The 16,628-nt window shown below is 41.0% G+C and overlaps 1 protein-coding gene across 3 annotated transcripts in view; it reads left to right on the forward strand.

Moving 5' to 3' along the window:
* pik3c2a (phosphatidylinositol-4-phosphate 3-kinase, catalytic subunit type 2 alpha) overlaps positions 1–16,628 on the forward strand; it is a 153,682-nt gene that overhangs the window by 131,505 nt on the left and 5,549 nt on the right. For 2 of the 3 annotated variants that reach the window (XM_059975730.1, XM_059975731.1), the window contains exons 24-30: positions 80–249; positions 1,649–1,805; positions 7,220–7,329; positions 7,591–7,798; positions 9,877–10,001; positions 10,085–10,202; positions 13,336–13,417. In XM_059975730.1, the coding sequence (XP_059831713.1) occupies positions 80–249; positions 1,649–1,805; positions 7,220–7,329; positions 7,591–7,798; positions 9,877–10,001; positions 10,085–10,202; positions 13,336–13,417 (970 nt within the window). The remainder of the gene's footprint in view (positions 1–79; positions 250–1,648; positions 1,806–7,219; positions 7,330–7,590; positions 7,799–9,876; positions 10,002–10,084; positions 10,203–13,335; positions 13,418–16,628) is intronic. The other variant, XM_059975732.1, reaches the window with a different exon arrangement.

Here is a 16,628-nt window from a genome sequence, read left to right on the forward strand (position 1 = left end):
ATTATGTTTTAAATTTAGAGAATTATTCAGTAACTGCATTTGGAAGATCCCAAAAATATTTTAATTGTTCAACCTCCAGGCATCGGAAAACTTCATCTATTCATGTGCAGGATGCTGTGTTGCTACCTATGTGCTGGGGATATGTGATCGCCACAATGACAACATCATGCTCAGGTCAACTGGCCACATGTTCCATATTGATTTTGGCAAATTTCTTGGACATGCACAAATGTTTGGAAGTTTTAAAAGGTAAATTTCCTCGTAATTGTTATTCTTAACACCAATTTGGAATTTTTTTTTTGTCTTTCGATCTTGATTATTCCCATGAACTCCTAGCTGTTATCCCTCCTTTTACACTTTGTAAAATTTGAAGTCGTCTAAAACAGTACCATCTATTCATCAACTCTGTACTTGCATTAGCACTATATAATGGAATACATTAATACATTCTCACCATGTTTCCAAATCACTCTATGGTTTATCTTCTTACCTTTGCCGTTGTTTCCAACCATATACCTCCTCTCCATTCTTCCAATTTTGTCTTCTTCATCCTCCCTGGATTTAACGGCACCCCCACTGATGGACCTGCTTTAAACTTCTAGCAACCAGATATTAACGATCTCTGGACCAGGTTTTCTGCCTGACTGTCTTTCTGCCCTCTCTGATCAAGCTTTTCATCATCTTGTTCGGACTTTTGCTCCTGAGAAATGCCTTGATATGTTAAATATTCTATACAAATGCAAGTTATTAAAGGTTTATATCATGAAATTTGATAACCTGGTTGAAATTCTACAAAGGAACTGAAGATTTGCATTATAACATATGCTGCTTTTGTTTTAGACTTGAAATGTAACTTTATCACAGGTCATGCTTATTTCTACTAAACTCTTTTGTACAGCGTAACATGGTGAGGAAAATCCAATTAGCTGCCTTCAAAGTCAGATAAAGCAACCATATGGTTTAATTATGAGTAATACACGCAACGTTGTAGGAACTCAGCAGGTCAGGCAGTATCTCTAGAAGGGAATCAACAGTCAACATTTCAGGTTGAGACCCTTCATTGGGACTGGAAAGGAAAGGAGCAGAATAAGAGAGTAGAGGGAAAAGAAGGAGTAAAGCTGGCATGTGGTCAGACCAGGTGAGAAGGGGTGATGTTTGGGCAAGCAGGGATGTAGTAACTGGAAAGGAAAGAGGTAGACTGTCTGAACTTATCTGGCATTTTGATGCTTAAGATTTCCAGCATCTGTAGTTTCTCTTGTGTTTATAGTTAATTATAAGTCTGTTTTAAATTGTTTATTGGTTCTGTGTATTTACTTTTTTAAAAACAGTTGGAATTTTACTGACATAAAGTGGCCACTTGTTTTGGATTCAAACTGCTGTTGTCTTAGAGTAAGATGTGCATCTAGCCGTGCATCTAGACCAAGAAGCTGGTACCTGTGTGTGTCGTTTCCGCCTGAATGAAAGTGGATCTTGACAGGAGATAGAATCGTTAGGTTACAGATCAGCAGCAGTGAACACTGTTGGAGTGTGTGAATATCAAGGCAAGATTTTGCTTGCTGTATATTGTTGTTATACAATAATGCACTATTGGGGGGGAGGGGGTGAAATGTAGTAGTCTGTGAACTGAACATAATTTTTCCTCCTTCAGAGATCGAGCTCCTTTTGTGCTGACCTCGGACATGGCTTATGTAATTAATGGTGGGGAGAAGCCAACCAGCCGATTCCAGTTGTTTGTGGATTTGTGCTGTCAGTCGTATAACCTCATCCGCAAGCACGCCAACCACTTCCTGAATCTCCTGTCACTGGTAATGTAAAATCTGATTTGTCTATAAGTCGTCTTTGAGAAGCACTTGGGTAAAGCAGAGCAGCAATGTCAAGCTCAGCAAATGAAGCAATGCTGAATGACCACAGTGTCTTCAACAGACCACTTCATGCTTTGGTTACAGGTTGAACATCAATGCTCTGGTCTTCTGCTTTCTCTGGATCTTTTTATCGCTCCATCTCTACGCCTGCTTTGGCAAGGACTCTCCAGTCTGCACTGATGACCCTTTCTCCTGTCTTCAACCCCCCCCCCCCCCCTTCCAGGACACCCTGCTCAGGTCATTTGCCTGCTCTGAATCTTTTTATCGCTAACTACCAGTGAGACATCAACCGTCTTGACTTTAACACTTCTCTTTCCAGTTCTAACCTCACTCCCTCTGAATGGACTACTCTCCACTAATCCCAACCTCACCATTAAACCCGCAAATGGGGGCGGGGTCCTATAGTAGTCCGGAGGACTAATCTGTACCTTGCTGAGGTCAGATGGCAACACTCAGACACCACCTCTTACTTACCCCTTGAACAGGTTGCCACTCAGGGCACCAGGCCATTGTCTCCTCTATCATCACCAATCTTATTGACTCTGGCGATCTCTCATCCACTGCCACCAGCCTCCTGGCTCCCTTACCCCACACCTCCCATTTTAACCTCCTACCCAAATACTTTTTGCTTTAGCTATAGAACCCTTAGCAATACTATTTTGAGAATCTAAGGACATTTCTGCTATACTAAGGGAAGGTATGACTCATAAAATTTCATTATATGCTGATGATATTTTACTTTTTATCTCTAACACTGAAACTTCTTTACCTTCGTTCTTTCTTTAATTTCCCAGTTTAGTTTTTTTTCAGGTTATAAGCTGAATTTACATAAAAGTGAGTTATTTCCTTTAAATGACCTAATGTCATCAAATGTCAAATTTCCATTCCAAGTTGTTACAAGTCAATTTACATATCTAGGTGTAACAGTTAGTAAAAACTTCAAGAAAATTTAAACCCCTTATTGAATTATGTGAAAAAGACGCTTTCTAAATGGTCTCCTCTTTCTATATCCCTAATTGGCCAAATTGATGTTCCTAAATTTTTATATCTTTTTCAGGCTTTACCTATTTTTATTCCTAAGACCTACTTTGATTCTTTAGATTCAATTTTAACATCTTATATTTGGAATAATAAACAAGCTCGTTTAAGTAAAGTTTACCTACAAAGAAATAAAGAGATGGGTGGAGTAGCCCTACCCAATTTTAGGTTTTATTGTTGGGCTGCCAATATAAGGAATATTACTTTTTGGTCCTATTATATTTATCGTAAAGATTGCCCATCATGGGTCTCCTTAGAAGTTAATTCTGTAAAAAAAAATTCCTCTATTGTCTCTCTTCTTGGATCATACTCTTTTTCAGCAAATAAAACCACAGATAACATAATTGTTAAGCAAACTTTAAGGATCTGGTCTCAATTTAGAAAATTTTTTGGTTTAGCGAATTTTTCATTATCATCTCCCATTCTCCTTAATTAATTTTTTTTATCCCTCCCATGACTGACAAAGTCCTTAAGGATTGGGATGAACTAGGTATTAAGTGTTTTTGGGACCTGTTTATCTCAGGATCTCTTGCTTCATTTGACCAATTGTCAACTAAATTTGCACTGCCAAAAACACATTTTTATAGATACCTTCAAATTAGAGATCTCTTACATTTCCAATTAACTACTTTTCCTGTAGGTCCTGATAAAAATTTACTGGATGATCTTTTAAATTTAAAACCTTTTGCTAATGGTTCTATTAACCAGTATCTAGAACTTGTTGATTGAATCTAGACAAGACTTTTTAGATAAAATAAAAAAAGCTTGGGAGGATGACCTAAATTGTCAGATTTCTGATGAAAGGTGGAATAAAATTCTTAAACGGGTTAATAAATCATCTTTCTGTGCTCATTGTCTTCTACAATTTAAAGTGGTTCATAGCGCTTACATTTCTAAACAGAAGCTGTCCAGTTTTTATCCAAACGTTTCTCCATTTTGTAATAATTGCAACTCTGCTGATGCCTCTTTAATTCATATGTTTTAGTTTTGCCCTAAAATGGAAAAGTTTTGGTGGGAAGTATTCCATACCTTCTCACAACTTTTTAGGGTCCAATTTGACCCAAATCCCCTTACTGCCTTGTTTGGTATTATTGAAAATGAAGATATAACTTTAAATACGCCTAACCTACAGGTTTTAGTTTTTACCTCTCTTTTAGTAAGGAGAGCAATCTTGCTTAAATGGAAGGAGTTTACCCTCCTAACCCTCCTACACATCTTCAATGGCTACGTGATATTATGTCTTATTTAAATTTAGAGAAGATCCGCTGCTCAGTCTTAAATTCAAAACAATCTTTTTATGATATCTGGGGACCTTTACTAAATTACTTTTCCAATTTATAAAGTTTAACAATGCACAGACTTTATGTATATTTCTATCTTCTCTTCTTAAGCGAATGTTTTTTTTCTGATTATCCATTATCATCCATCAGCTTTTTTCTTTGGTAGTTGGTAGGGGTTGACTTTTTTTATATATATAAAAAATTTCTTTTATGATGTATGACCTATCTTTAAATTTTTGATTACAGAGTGGTATACCTTTATGTGATATGCTATAACAATTTGATCAATTTTATTACAATATATGAACGTACACAATTTATGTTGAGATGTATCTATGTGTCGCACTCTTTTCTTCTGAATAAAAATATTGTAAAAAGAAAAGAAAGATCCACAAACTTGGTAGTCCCATTGTTTCTGCCTGCTCCTGCCCCACTGAACTTGTGTCTGCATACCTCAACTCTGTTTTATCCCTGCTAGATCAGTACCTTCCTACCTACATCCCTAACACTTCGCATGCTCTTGATCTTATCAATGACTTTTAAGTTCCCTGGCCCCAATCATATTTTCAGTATGGATGTCCAGTCCCTATACACCTCCATCCCTCATCAGGGCCTTAAAACTCTGCTCCTTTTTGGCAATAGACCCAACCAGTTTCCCTCCATCGCCACTCTCCTCCATCTGGTGGAACTGGTCCTCACCCTCAGCAATCTCTCTGTCAGCTTCTCCCTCTTCCTTCAAACCCAAGGTATAGCCTTGGACACTCGCATGGGTCCCAGCTATGCCAGCTAATTGGAACAGTCCATATTCCAAACCTAAACCAGCATTGCACCCAACTGTTCCTGTGCCACATCAAATGCATTGGTGCTGCTTTCTGCACCCACACTAAACTCATCAACTTTGCTTCCAACTTCCACCCAGCTCTCAAATTTACTTGATCCATTTCTAACACCATCTCCCTCCCCTTTCTCAATTTCTTTCTCTCTTTCTCTGGAGAGAGCTTATCTTCTGATGTCTGTTATAAACCCACTGACTCTCACAGCTATCTGGACTATAGCCCTTCCCACCCTGTCACTTGTAAAAATGCCATTCCCTTTCCTAAGTTCCTCCATCTCCACTGCCTCTGCTCTCAGGATGAGGCTTTTCATTACAGAGCAATTGAGATGTCCTCCTCCTCCTCCAAAAGAAAATGGGCTTTCCTTCTTCCACCATCAATGCTGCCCTCACCTGCATATCTTCAATTTTGCACACTTCTGTCCTCACACTGTCCTCCTGCCACTACCCCAGAGATAGGGTTCCTCTTGTCCTCATCTACCAACCCAAGAGCCTCCGTGTCCAGCACATAATTTCTGTAACTTCCACCATCTCCAATGGGATCCCAACACCAAGCACACCTGTCCCTCACCTCATTTCCCTCTTTCTTCAGAGATTGCTCCCTGCGCAACACCATTGTCTATTCGTCCCTCCCTACTGATCTCCTTCCTGGCACTTATCCTTGTAAGCAGAACAAGTGCTACACCTGCCCCTACACATCCTCTCACTATCATTCAGAGCCCCAAACAGTCCTTCCAGGTGAGATGACACTTCACCTGTGAGTCTGGGGTTATCTACTGTATCCGGTGCTTGCAGTGTGGCCTCCTCTTTATCAGAGAGACCCGACATAGATTGGGAGACTACTTCGCCGAGCACTTGCTCCATCTGCCAGAAAAAGCAGGATTTCCCGGTGGCAACCCATTTCAATTCTACTTTCCATTCCCATTCTGACATGTCAGTCCATGGCCTCCTGTACTGCCGCTCTCAAGTTGGAGGAGCAATGCCTTGTATTCCATCTCGATATCCTCCACCTGATGACATGAACATCAATTTCTCAAACCTCCGGTAAATTGCATCATCCTCCCCCCTCCCCCCCCCCCCCCCCAGCTTCACCATTCCCCTTTCCCTTTTCCCACTCTCACCTCTCCTCACCTGCCTATCACTTCCCTCTGGTGCTTTCCTTTCCCTTTTTCCATGGTCTTCTGTCCTCTCCTATTAGATTCGCCCTTCTCTAGCCCTTTATTTCTTAACTTCCCTGCTCTTTACTTCAACCCCTCCTTCTCTCCATTTCACCTATCACCTGTCCACCTTATACTTCCTCCCCTCCCCTCACCTTCTTATGCTGACTCCTTCCCCCTTCTTTTCCACTCCTGATAAGTGGTCTCGGCCCAAAACATCAACTGTTAACGCTTTTCCTTAGATGCTGCTTGACCTGCTGAATTCTTCCAGCATTCTGGCATTTTGTGTGTGTGTTGTTTTGAATTTCCAGCATCTGTACAATTTCTTTTGTTCATCAATGCACACAGGCCTTGCTCCCAGCTCTTTGGCACTTGATCAGAAAGGGAATGTTTAAATATCAAGGACTGTAGTCTGGTTCTGGATCTTTGCAGATAGATGCATTTTTTTTTCCATGGTAACTGGAAGTTATTTTTTAAAAAGTAAATATTTACTTTTTAGGAACTTTATATATTGACGCATTGCTACATAATCCCGTTTTCTATTACTTTCTGGGATTTGTGTATTACTGTCACATATACCAAGATACAGTGAACAGTTTGTGATACTGTTCATACAGATCAAACCATTACGCAGTACATTGTGGTAGAACAAGGTAAGCCAATAACAATGCGAAATAAAATGCAAAAGCTACAGAGAAAGGGTTGTACAAGTAAACAAGTACAAGATCATATTGATGTAGATTGCGAGGTCAAGAGTTCATCTTATTGTACAAGAGTCTGATAACAACAGGATAGAATCTGTCCTGGAGCATTATGGTAAGTGCTTCCTCATTTTCACCCAGTGTGGGAGGTTAGCAGAGAAAATGTCCATGGCAGGTCAGGTCTTTGATTATGCTGGCTGCTTTACTGAGGCAGCAAGAAGTACAGCCAGAGTTGTGGAGGGGCATACTTTAAATAGTTCACTTCTCTGTTGAAAACCTCATGATTGATTCTTCATACATGAGAATTTCCACTGGTATTTATTTTGTTTTAACTTTTATTTTCCCCCAGATGTTGTCTGCAGGATTACCTGAGGTCACCAACATACAGGACTTGAAATACGTCCAAGATGCTCTGCAGCCCCAGACCACGGATGCTGAAGCCACCATCTTTTTCACCAGGTAAGGTGAACAACATGAACTCCAAATTAAAGCAGGAGGATGATGGAGTGACCATAAAGGTTTTGTTGCCTCCCCCTCCCCACCACCACGGTAAAGCACTAAATTTGTATTTGCAGAATTATTCCACCAGTAGATCACTTCCTGGAATTGTGGTACTCAGCTAACATTGAATAACCCCAGAGTACGCACAGCAGCTCCATTTGAGAAATTGATACGGATGCAATGCTAATTTTTTTTCTTTCAAATCCTATTTTCCTTCAGGTTGATAGAATCCAGCCTAGGCAGTATGGCCACCAAGTTTAACTTCCTCATTCACAACCTGGCACAGCTGCGGTTCTCAGGGTTACCATCCAATGAGCAAGCCATCCTTTCGTTCTCGCCGAAAACCTATTCCCTCAAACAAGATGGGCGAATCAAAGAAGTGACCATTTACACCTACCAGAAGAGGTACAACCCTGACAAGTACTATGTAAGTATAAGGTAGCTTCTCTGACGAGACAACTTTCACAAATGCGGGTGAGTGTCAATCACTCGTGCTAGTCCAAGTTGCAGCCAACCACTTATATAATTCAATTCCGTGTCACGTTGTATCTTAACTGCAGATTCTCAATGGGATGAAGGGTGTGTGCCTGTGATTTTCCTCATGCATATCATTTCCTGATGTGAGGTTGTATTAGGAGCAGCAGGAAAACGAATGATTTCCTTGGGGAGATGGGTGTTTACTTAGAACTGTAAGCAGCTAAGGTTAGCTTTTGGTGCCTGGCACTTCAGTTCTGCAAAGGAAGCTCTTCTATGGTTACATATTCGGATCTTAAACAGATGGAAGTAAACTTACTGAAAAGTGGATTGGCTAAAAAGTTATACAATTGGCTAAGAGGACCCTAACACTGAAATAAGTTTTCAAGGAAATAATAATGCTCACTAGAATGATGTTTTCCAGCCAGGAGTGGTTGAAAATGAATTTCTTTTGTAGTTGTTCATTTGTTTAAAGTCCACTTAGAAGGAAAACTCCTGTCTACATGAAACTCCCAGTTTATTGGCTCATTAAGCATTTCTTCATTTATTAAATTTTAGGTCTCAGTAAGTATTTGGTGGGGTATATGTTCCAGGATAAACTCCCAAAATGACATTGCCTTTAATTCTGAGAGAATTCATCCCTTTAGCTGAGCAAGAAAATCCAGCTCTGAAGTCACTAAAAACTTGCTTCAAAATTTACCAGGGTGCCAATGAAGTATTAAGCCAGCAGTGAATACTATTACTGGCTTAATATGACCCAATGGAACTGCAAAATCCTCTGGTGCCCCGGAGAAAGGAGTGAAGATCTCAGAGTGAGCAAAATCGGCTGTCGTTGCCAATCTGGGCCAGTATTTAAATTGTCTAAACAGCACATTGTACCTCACACTCGGACCCAGACACTGCTGCCGCAAAAAGTCCTGGACCTAGACCATGCTGCTCAGCAACTCGCTCTGGACCCAGATTTTATCGCCCAGCCTGAAGCCACTCTCAAGCTCTTCAAATTAGCTCAGTGCCCAGAGAGATCCAGCATCACACCCGGGCCAGTTGTATCAGCACTGAAACAGAATCTTCTCTGCCTGGACCCCAGCTTCTTCTTCTGCCGCCCAGAGCCATTCAACCTCGCTCCCAGGCCAGTCATATGGGCATCAGAACTCCATTTGCATTGATTCATCTTCTGAACTTGCCTCACCATCACTCACCCCTTCACTGTTTGTGTCAATAATTTAACACCATTTACCTCAGAAAAGGCATTTTTGGTGATGTTTTTAGTCCGATTTCTTCGCTTTTTGATTACCTGGAAGCTGTCACACATAGTTGGTAGTGCCATCTTAACCAGACGTTAATTGGTCACATGGGTGTAATTGGGCAGAAGGGCCTGTTACTGTACTGTATCTCTAAATAAATAAATAGGTTGAAATTTGGGGGTTTATTTCTCAGTGGACATGATGTCTCAGGAATTCTTCAAAGCATTAGTAGATTATTTGTATTTTCAAAAGCATGGTTCTTTTAAAAGAAATTCAGCATGATGTCGCACTGCATGTTATATTCAAAATGCAAGTAAGATTATGCCCTATCATTTTAAATTAAAGGAGCTCTGTGCATTCCAGTTGGATTCTTCTTATAAAACTGCTTAATGTGATCTTGCATTGAACCACATTCAACGGAAGAGGCTGAACTGCATTTGCTGAACTGATTGATAGCACCGAAAGTGCAATGAGTTTGAATCAAAGGAAGAAGAAGATTGACATAAACTCGAACTTCTCTCTTGCTTTTGAGTAATTTGCCAATAGAATTGTAATTGTGTAGATGTTGATTTAAGGGATGATTGGGTTTGATTTAGGTTTTGACCTTTTGTTGTCTTCATTACCTTGATTAACAAGGAATTCCTGTTTTGTCAGAACCTTATTGTCTACAATACATCCGTTTTGTCAGAACCTTATTGTCTACAATACATCCTAGAAGCTTTTTAACAGTAAGAATGATGATGAATCAGACAAATGATGTTTAATGGCTGTCAATTTTACCACACAGATATATGTGGTGAGGATATTGCGGGAAGGACAGATTGCACCAATGTTCGTCTTCAGAACATTCGATGAATTCCAAGAGCTTCACAACAAACTAGGCATCCTCTTTCCCCTGTGGAAGCTTCCAGGGTAGGTGTTGAATACACATAAGAAATACTTTGTTATGAATGTTTTGATTATCGCAATTTAGACAAAGGCCATTGTTTTTCCAGCTTTCCCAACAAAGTGGTCCTTGGCCGAACTCACATTAAGGATGTGGCCTCCAAGCGGAAGGTGGAGCTGAACAATTATGTACAATGTCTGATGAATAGCTCGACTGAAGTAAATGAGGTAAGTGGGTGGAATTGGAATCAAAATGAAGGCTGTCCAGCATGTCTGGACTCGCTGTTTTCTTCATTCTATGCATACTGACCAGAATAGAGTCATTACAACACTGTAGGCCCTTTGGCCCATCTAATTCAAGCCCAACTATTAATCTGTACCCTTTGACCTACACCCACACAGTACCCTCCCAGCCATATACCTATCCAAATTTATTTTAAGTATTGAAATGCTGACAGCTCATTCCACACTCTCACCACTCTGAGTGAAGATGTTCCTTTTCAAATTCCCCCTTAAACATTTCACCTTTCACCCTAACCTCTAGTTCTAGTCACACCCAACCTCATGCTTCCATTTAGTCTATAATTTTGTATACATCTATCAAAATTCTCCTCATTGTCTATGATCTAGGGAATAAAGTTCTAAGTACTCTGATCTTCAAGAGGAGCAATTTTGTCCATTGTATCCTTTTGCTTTTAATATTTCTGTAGAAGCCCTTGGTATTCTCCTTCACCTTGTCTGCTAGGGTAACCTCATGTCTTTTAGCCTTCCTAATTTCCTTCTTAAGTGTCCTCTTGCATTTCCTACATTCCTCAAGTACGTTATTTGTTCCCTCCTGCCTATACCTGCTGTGTACCTCCTTCTGCCTAACCAGGGCCTCAATATCTCAGGAAAACTAAGCTTCTCAAACCTGACAGGAACATACAAACTATAATCTCAAAATTGCACTTTTGAAGGCCTCCCACTTATCAAGCACACCTTTGCTGAAAATAACCTGTCCCAATCCACTCTTGCCAGGATCCTTTCCAATTTAGAATCTTAACCCAAGCACCAAGACCTATCCTTCTCGATAGTTATCTTGAAACTAATGCATTATGATCACTCAGCACAAAGTGTTCCCTCACACAAACTTCAGTCACTTGCCCTGTCTCATTCCCAAATAGGAGATCCAGTATCACACTCTCTTCAGTTGGCATTTCTATGTATTGATGAAGGGAACTTCTGAACAGATTCAACAAACTCCATCCCATCCAGCCCTGTACCAGTATGGGAGTCCCAGTCAATATGTGGAAAGCTTACTTCTTATCACAACCTTGTGTTTCTTGCAACAGTCTGTGATATCTCTACAAATCTGCTTCTCCAAATCTCGTTGATTTTTGGGTGGTCTGTAATATAATCCATTAACATAGTCATCACTTTCTTACAACCTCATCAGATGAATACTTCAATTTGTCCTATCTGAACACTGCCATGACATTTTCCTTGAATAGTAATGGAAAATTCACCTCATTTAATCCCTCCTGCTCTATCACAGAACCCCAAAACATTGAGCTGCCAGTCCTGCCCCTCCTGCAACTCTTTCGTTAATGGCTCATGCTGATCTATGCCCCAAGCTTATCCACCTTTCCTACAATATTTCTTGAATCTAGACTCAACACAGAGCATTAGTCCCACCATCCTCAACCTTTTGATTTGTACATAAGCTTAAAAATATCTTCCCCGCAGCCACTCCACTGTCTCTCTGGCACTGGCTCCCACACCTCTTCCACTCTAGGTTAACCCCCCCCCCCCCCCCCAACTGTGCAACAATTAAAATGTGTGGCCACCTACACTCTGTCCGCCAGAGAAAGCAGGATCTCCCAGTGGCCACACATTTTAATTCCACGTCCCATACCCATTCTGATATGTCTCTCCATGGCCTCCTCTACTGTCAAGATGAAGCCACACTCAGGTTGGAGGAACGACACCTTTTATTCCGTCTGGGTAGCCTCCAACCTGATGACATGAATATTGATTTCTCAAACTACTGTTAATGTCCCTCCTCCCCTTACCCCATCCCTTATTTGTTTATTTCCCCCTTTTTTTTTCTTTTTTTTCTCTCTGCCCTCTCACAATCACTCCTTGCCTGTTCTCCATCTCCCTCTGGTGCTCCCCTCCTCCTTTCTTTCTCCCTAGACCTCCTGACCCATGATCCTTTCCCTTCTCCAGCTCTGTATCCCTTTTGCCAATCACCTTTCTAGCTCTTAGCTTCACCCCTTCCCCCTCCTGAATTCTCCTATCATTTCAGATTTCCCCCTCCCCCTCCTACTTTCAAATCTCATACTATTCGACAGTGCTTCTTATAGATGCTGCCTGGCCTGCTGCGTTCCACCAGCATTTTGTGTTTGTTGCATACCATTTGGGAATCTCTTTCTCATCCACAGAACTTCCTGTCTGTTCCCCTGCCCATTTAATGCTCTATTGGTGCAGCTTCCCTCTTCCTGCGCACCCCCCACTTTTCTCAGCCACAGAGCCAGGCTCAGTGCCAGAGACCTGACCGCTGTGGCTTTCCTGTGCTATGACCTCCCCCCACCACCGCCACCCGTCCACAACAGTATCCAAAGTGACATCCCTGTTATTGAAGGATAAGGCAATGGGTAACTCTGCACTGGCTGCCTATCCCCTTTACCCCTCCTGACCATCACCCAGTTACCTGTGTCCTTCACGTTGGGTGTAACTACCTTCCTGAATTGCCTGTTGATCAACCCCACAGCCTCCAGAATGATCCAGAATTCATCAGCTGCAGCTGAATGTGCTTGTTGGTGTGGTCATCAGGAACTCTGGTAGTCTGCCTGATTTCCCACATACCACAAGAGGAGTCTGCCACTCTCCTGCCTGGCTTCTCCACTGCTTTAACTCTGGAATAAGAAAAAAAGAAAAATTAAATGAAAAGATCTACCTACATCCTCTGCCCTCCCCTCACCAAAGCCTCTATGAGCCAAAGTCTAAATTGCTCACTCTTGCACTGGCCCATTAACACAATGGCCACTCTGCTTAAACTTAACTTCTTATTGGACCTTGTCAAGTACTGAATTATGCACACTCCAACGTTCCCTAGTGATCCGTAACATGCAGAGTATGCAAACTTGCCCCGATTGCTTCTTTTTAAATCTCACTCTCAATCTGCACACTCCATCTCTAGTGATGTGTGGTACATGGCATATCCCAGGAACAAGGTCCTCTCATCAAAAAAAACAACCAACAGTAATATTAACCCTGTGCACTATCTTGCTCCTAAAAAGGCCACTTGCACTTTTGTTCAGAATTATGCACTAGAAAAAGCTATTAAACATTATAAACATTCTTTGTTGTTATTTTTCAGTGTGATCTCGTTTACACCTTTTTCCATCCACTAGGCCGAGATGAAAAAGCTGAAGGAGTAGATGGAGTAGTCAAGCCTGCAGGTATTTCAGATGAAGTTTTGCTTGGATGGCATTTATCATTTTGCAGTTTGCTTGTATTTCTGGCATATATTCATTTTGTTGATGCACTATTTATCAGCTTGAAGATTTACATGTTGAGGCATGATTTTTTTTTAAAAACATGCATATAGTTGTTACCTTATCTGCTAGCATCTAACAGCCTGTGTTTGAGATTTCATGGAATCTGGTTTGCAATCTTGAATTATATAAAGAGGTGGAATGTACACATTTCTTGTAACAGAAACTTCTACCCGAACCACCAGTTCTGGGTTAGTTAGAGCATAGAACAGTACAGGTCCTTCAGCCCGTTATGTTATGCCAACCTTTTAACATACTCTAAGATCAATTTAACCTTCCCACTTAACCCTCCATTTTTCTTTCATCCATGTGCGTATCTAAGAGTTAAATTAAATGTCACTAATAAATCTGCCCCTACCATCGGTCTTAGAAGTGCATGTTACAAATGCACCACTCTCTGTGTTTCTTTTTTTAAAAAAAAAACTAACCCTGGCATTTACTAACCCACTCTTTCATTTTCTCATCCAAGTCATTTATAAAAATCAGCTAGCAGGGGTCTCAGAACACCACTGGTCACCAACCTCCAGGTAGAATCTACCAGCATCCTCTGCCTTCGGTGGGCAAGATGATTCTAAATCCACACAGCCAAATTTCCCAGGATGAGCCTACCTTGTCAAATGCCTTACTAAAATCCACATATACCACATCCACTGCTCTACCTTCATCAATGTGTTTTATTACATCCTCAAAAAATTCAATCAAGCTTGTGCAGCATGACCTGCCCATCACAGAGCTGTGCTTCTCCAAATGCTCATAAATGCTGTATCTAAGAATCTTCTTCAATCCTTTTCCCATCACTCATTAGTCTATAATTCCCAGAATTATCCCTATTAACTTTCTTGAACAAAGGAATCACATTTGCCACCCTGCAGTTTTCTGGTACTACTCCTGTGGCCAGTAGGCACTCAAAGATCGTTGCCAAAGGTGCAGCCATCTCTTACCTCACTTCCTGTCATAAACTGGGTTATATCCTGTCCAACTCAGGGACTTGCCTATTCTAATGTTTTTCAATGTTCCAGCATATGCTCTTGCTTAACATGACATGTTCCAGCATATTCACCTGTTCTTTAATGCTCTCATTTTTGTCTAGGTCCCTCTCATTAGTGAATACTGAAGCAAAGTATTCATTAAGGACCACCTCCAATTCCAGACACATATTTCCTCTTTTATCCCTAATCAGTCCTACCCTCACTCTAATCATCCTCCTGTTCATATATGTGAAGAATGCCTTCGGGTATTCATAACCTTATTTGCCAAAGCCTTCTCATGTCTCATTCTTCATTTCCTAAGTCCCTTCTTAAGCTCCTTCCTTGCAATTTTCTAGAACACTGTCAGATCCTTGCTTCCTGAACCTTAAATATGCTTTCTTTCTCTTGACCCGATGTTCCACTGCTCTTGTCAAACATGGTTACTTCAGTCTGTCATCCACTCCCTGCCAAACCTATCCACTTGTTTAGGTTACTATCAGTCTCATTTCTTAAGCTTTTTTTCGAAATTGCTCCAGTCGGCGGTATTCCTAATAATGTGGCTGCTTCATCAAGCTTTAGATTGTGAAGGCTTTAACTAGCATTGTCAGATCACAATTTTCTTGGGGATGTTCTAATTTTTGGTGACTCTTTGTATGATACAAGGAAAGTAGGTTTTGAAAAAACCCATTACATAATAGCGATAAAAGCGTAGGCTAATAAATCTGTCCTTTCCCTATCATTGTGGATTTCAACCAGGCTACTTGAAGAAGTTTCTGAACAACTATTAACGACATATCAACTGTGAACTAGAGGAGCCAACACACTTGACCACTGTTATACCACCGTTAAGAATGCTTAACATGCCACCCAACACTCACACTTTGGAAAGTCCGATCAGTAGCTGTAGTTATACTTCTGGCATATAGGCAGAGACTAAAGCACCAAGGTGATGACCAAGAAGGTAGTCAAGGGAGACGGAGGAACACTTATAGGACTACATTGAGTCAGAGGACTGGAAAATATTCAAGGATTCATCTTAGGGTCTAGATGAATATGCCGCAGTTGTCACCGACTTCATCGAGACCTGTCTGACTTTGAGATCATACTGAACTTATCCGAACCAAAAGCCGTGGATGAACTAGGAGATTCATAGTCTGCCAAGGGTTAGATTGTGGTATTCAAGACCGGTGATTCAGAACTATAAAAGAAGTCCAGGTATGACTTAATGGAAGGCTATTTTAAGAGTGAAGAAACAATTCTGATTGAAGTTAGAGACTGACTCGGATGCACATCAGCTCTGACAGGGTTTGCAGGCCATTACTTCCTACAAAGCAAACACTAAGAGAGAGCTGTGATGCTTCACTCCCGTATGAGGTCAATGCCTTTTATGCACTCTTTAAAAGAGAGTATAGAACCACCCCTATGTGAATCTCTGCAGCATCTGGTGATCCTGTGAACTCTGTTTCAGAGGACAATGCCTATCCTGTGCCTGACATATGAAACAATTACAAAGAAGGCATGACGTCAGCTATATTTCATTCAGACTTGCAGGAGACATGTTAAAGACACTCAAATTTCTATGGACATACCATGGAGAGCATTCTAACTGATTGCATCACCGTCTGGTATTTTGGAGCCACTGCACAGGATCAGAAAAGGCTGCAGAAAGCTGTAAACTCAGCCAGCTCCCTCATGGGTACTCGCCTCCTCAGCCTTAAGGACACCTTCAAAAGATAATGCATCCATCATTAAGGACCCCATCATCCAGGACATGCCCTCTTCTCATCGCTACCATCAAGGAGGAGGTACAGGGACCTGAAGCGACACTCTCAATGTTTCAAGAACAGCTTCTTCCCTTCTGCCACTAATGAACTCATAACAGTACCTCACTTTTTTTCCGCCTTTTTAAAAAAACTTTTTGCACTACTTTTTTGCACTACTTTGAGTACAGAAGTTGAGATGTAATGCTAAAGTTGTACAAGACATTGGTAAGGCCAAATTTGGAATATTGTGTGCAGTTCTGGTCACCGAATTATAGGAAAGATATCAATAAATTAGAGAGAGTGCAGAGACGATTTACTAGGATGTTACCTGGGTTTCAGCAATTAAGTACAGAGAAAGGTTGAACAAGTTAGGTCTCTATTCAT

The sequence above is a fragment of the Hypanus sabinus genome, chromosome 7 (genome assembly GCF_030144855.1).
Source record: "Hypanus sabinus isolate sHypSab1 chromosome 7, sHypSab1.hap1, whole genome shotgun sequence".
In the NCBI taxonomy this organism is placed as follows: Eukaryota; Metazoa; Chordata; class Chondrichthyes; order Myliobatiformes; family Dasyatidae; genus Hypanus; species Hypanus sabinus.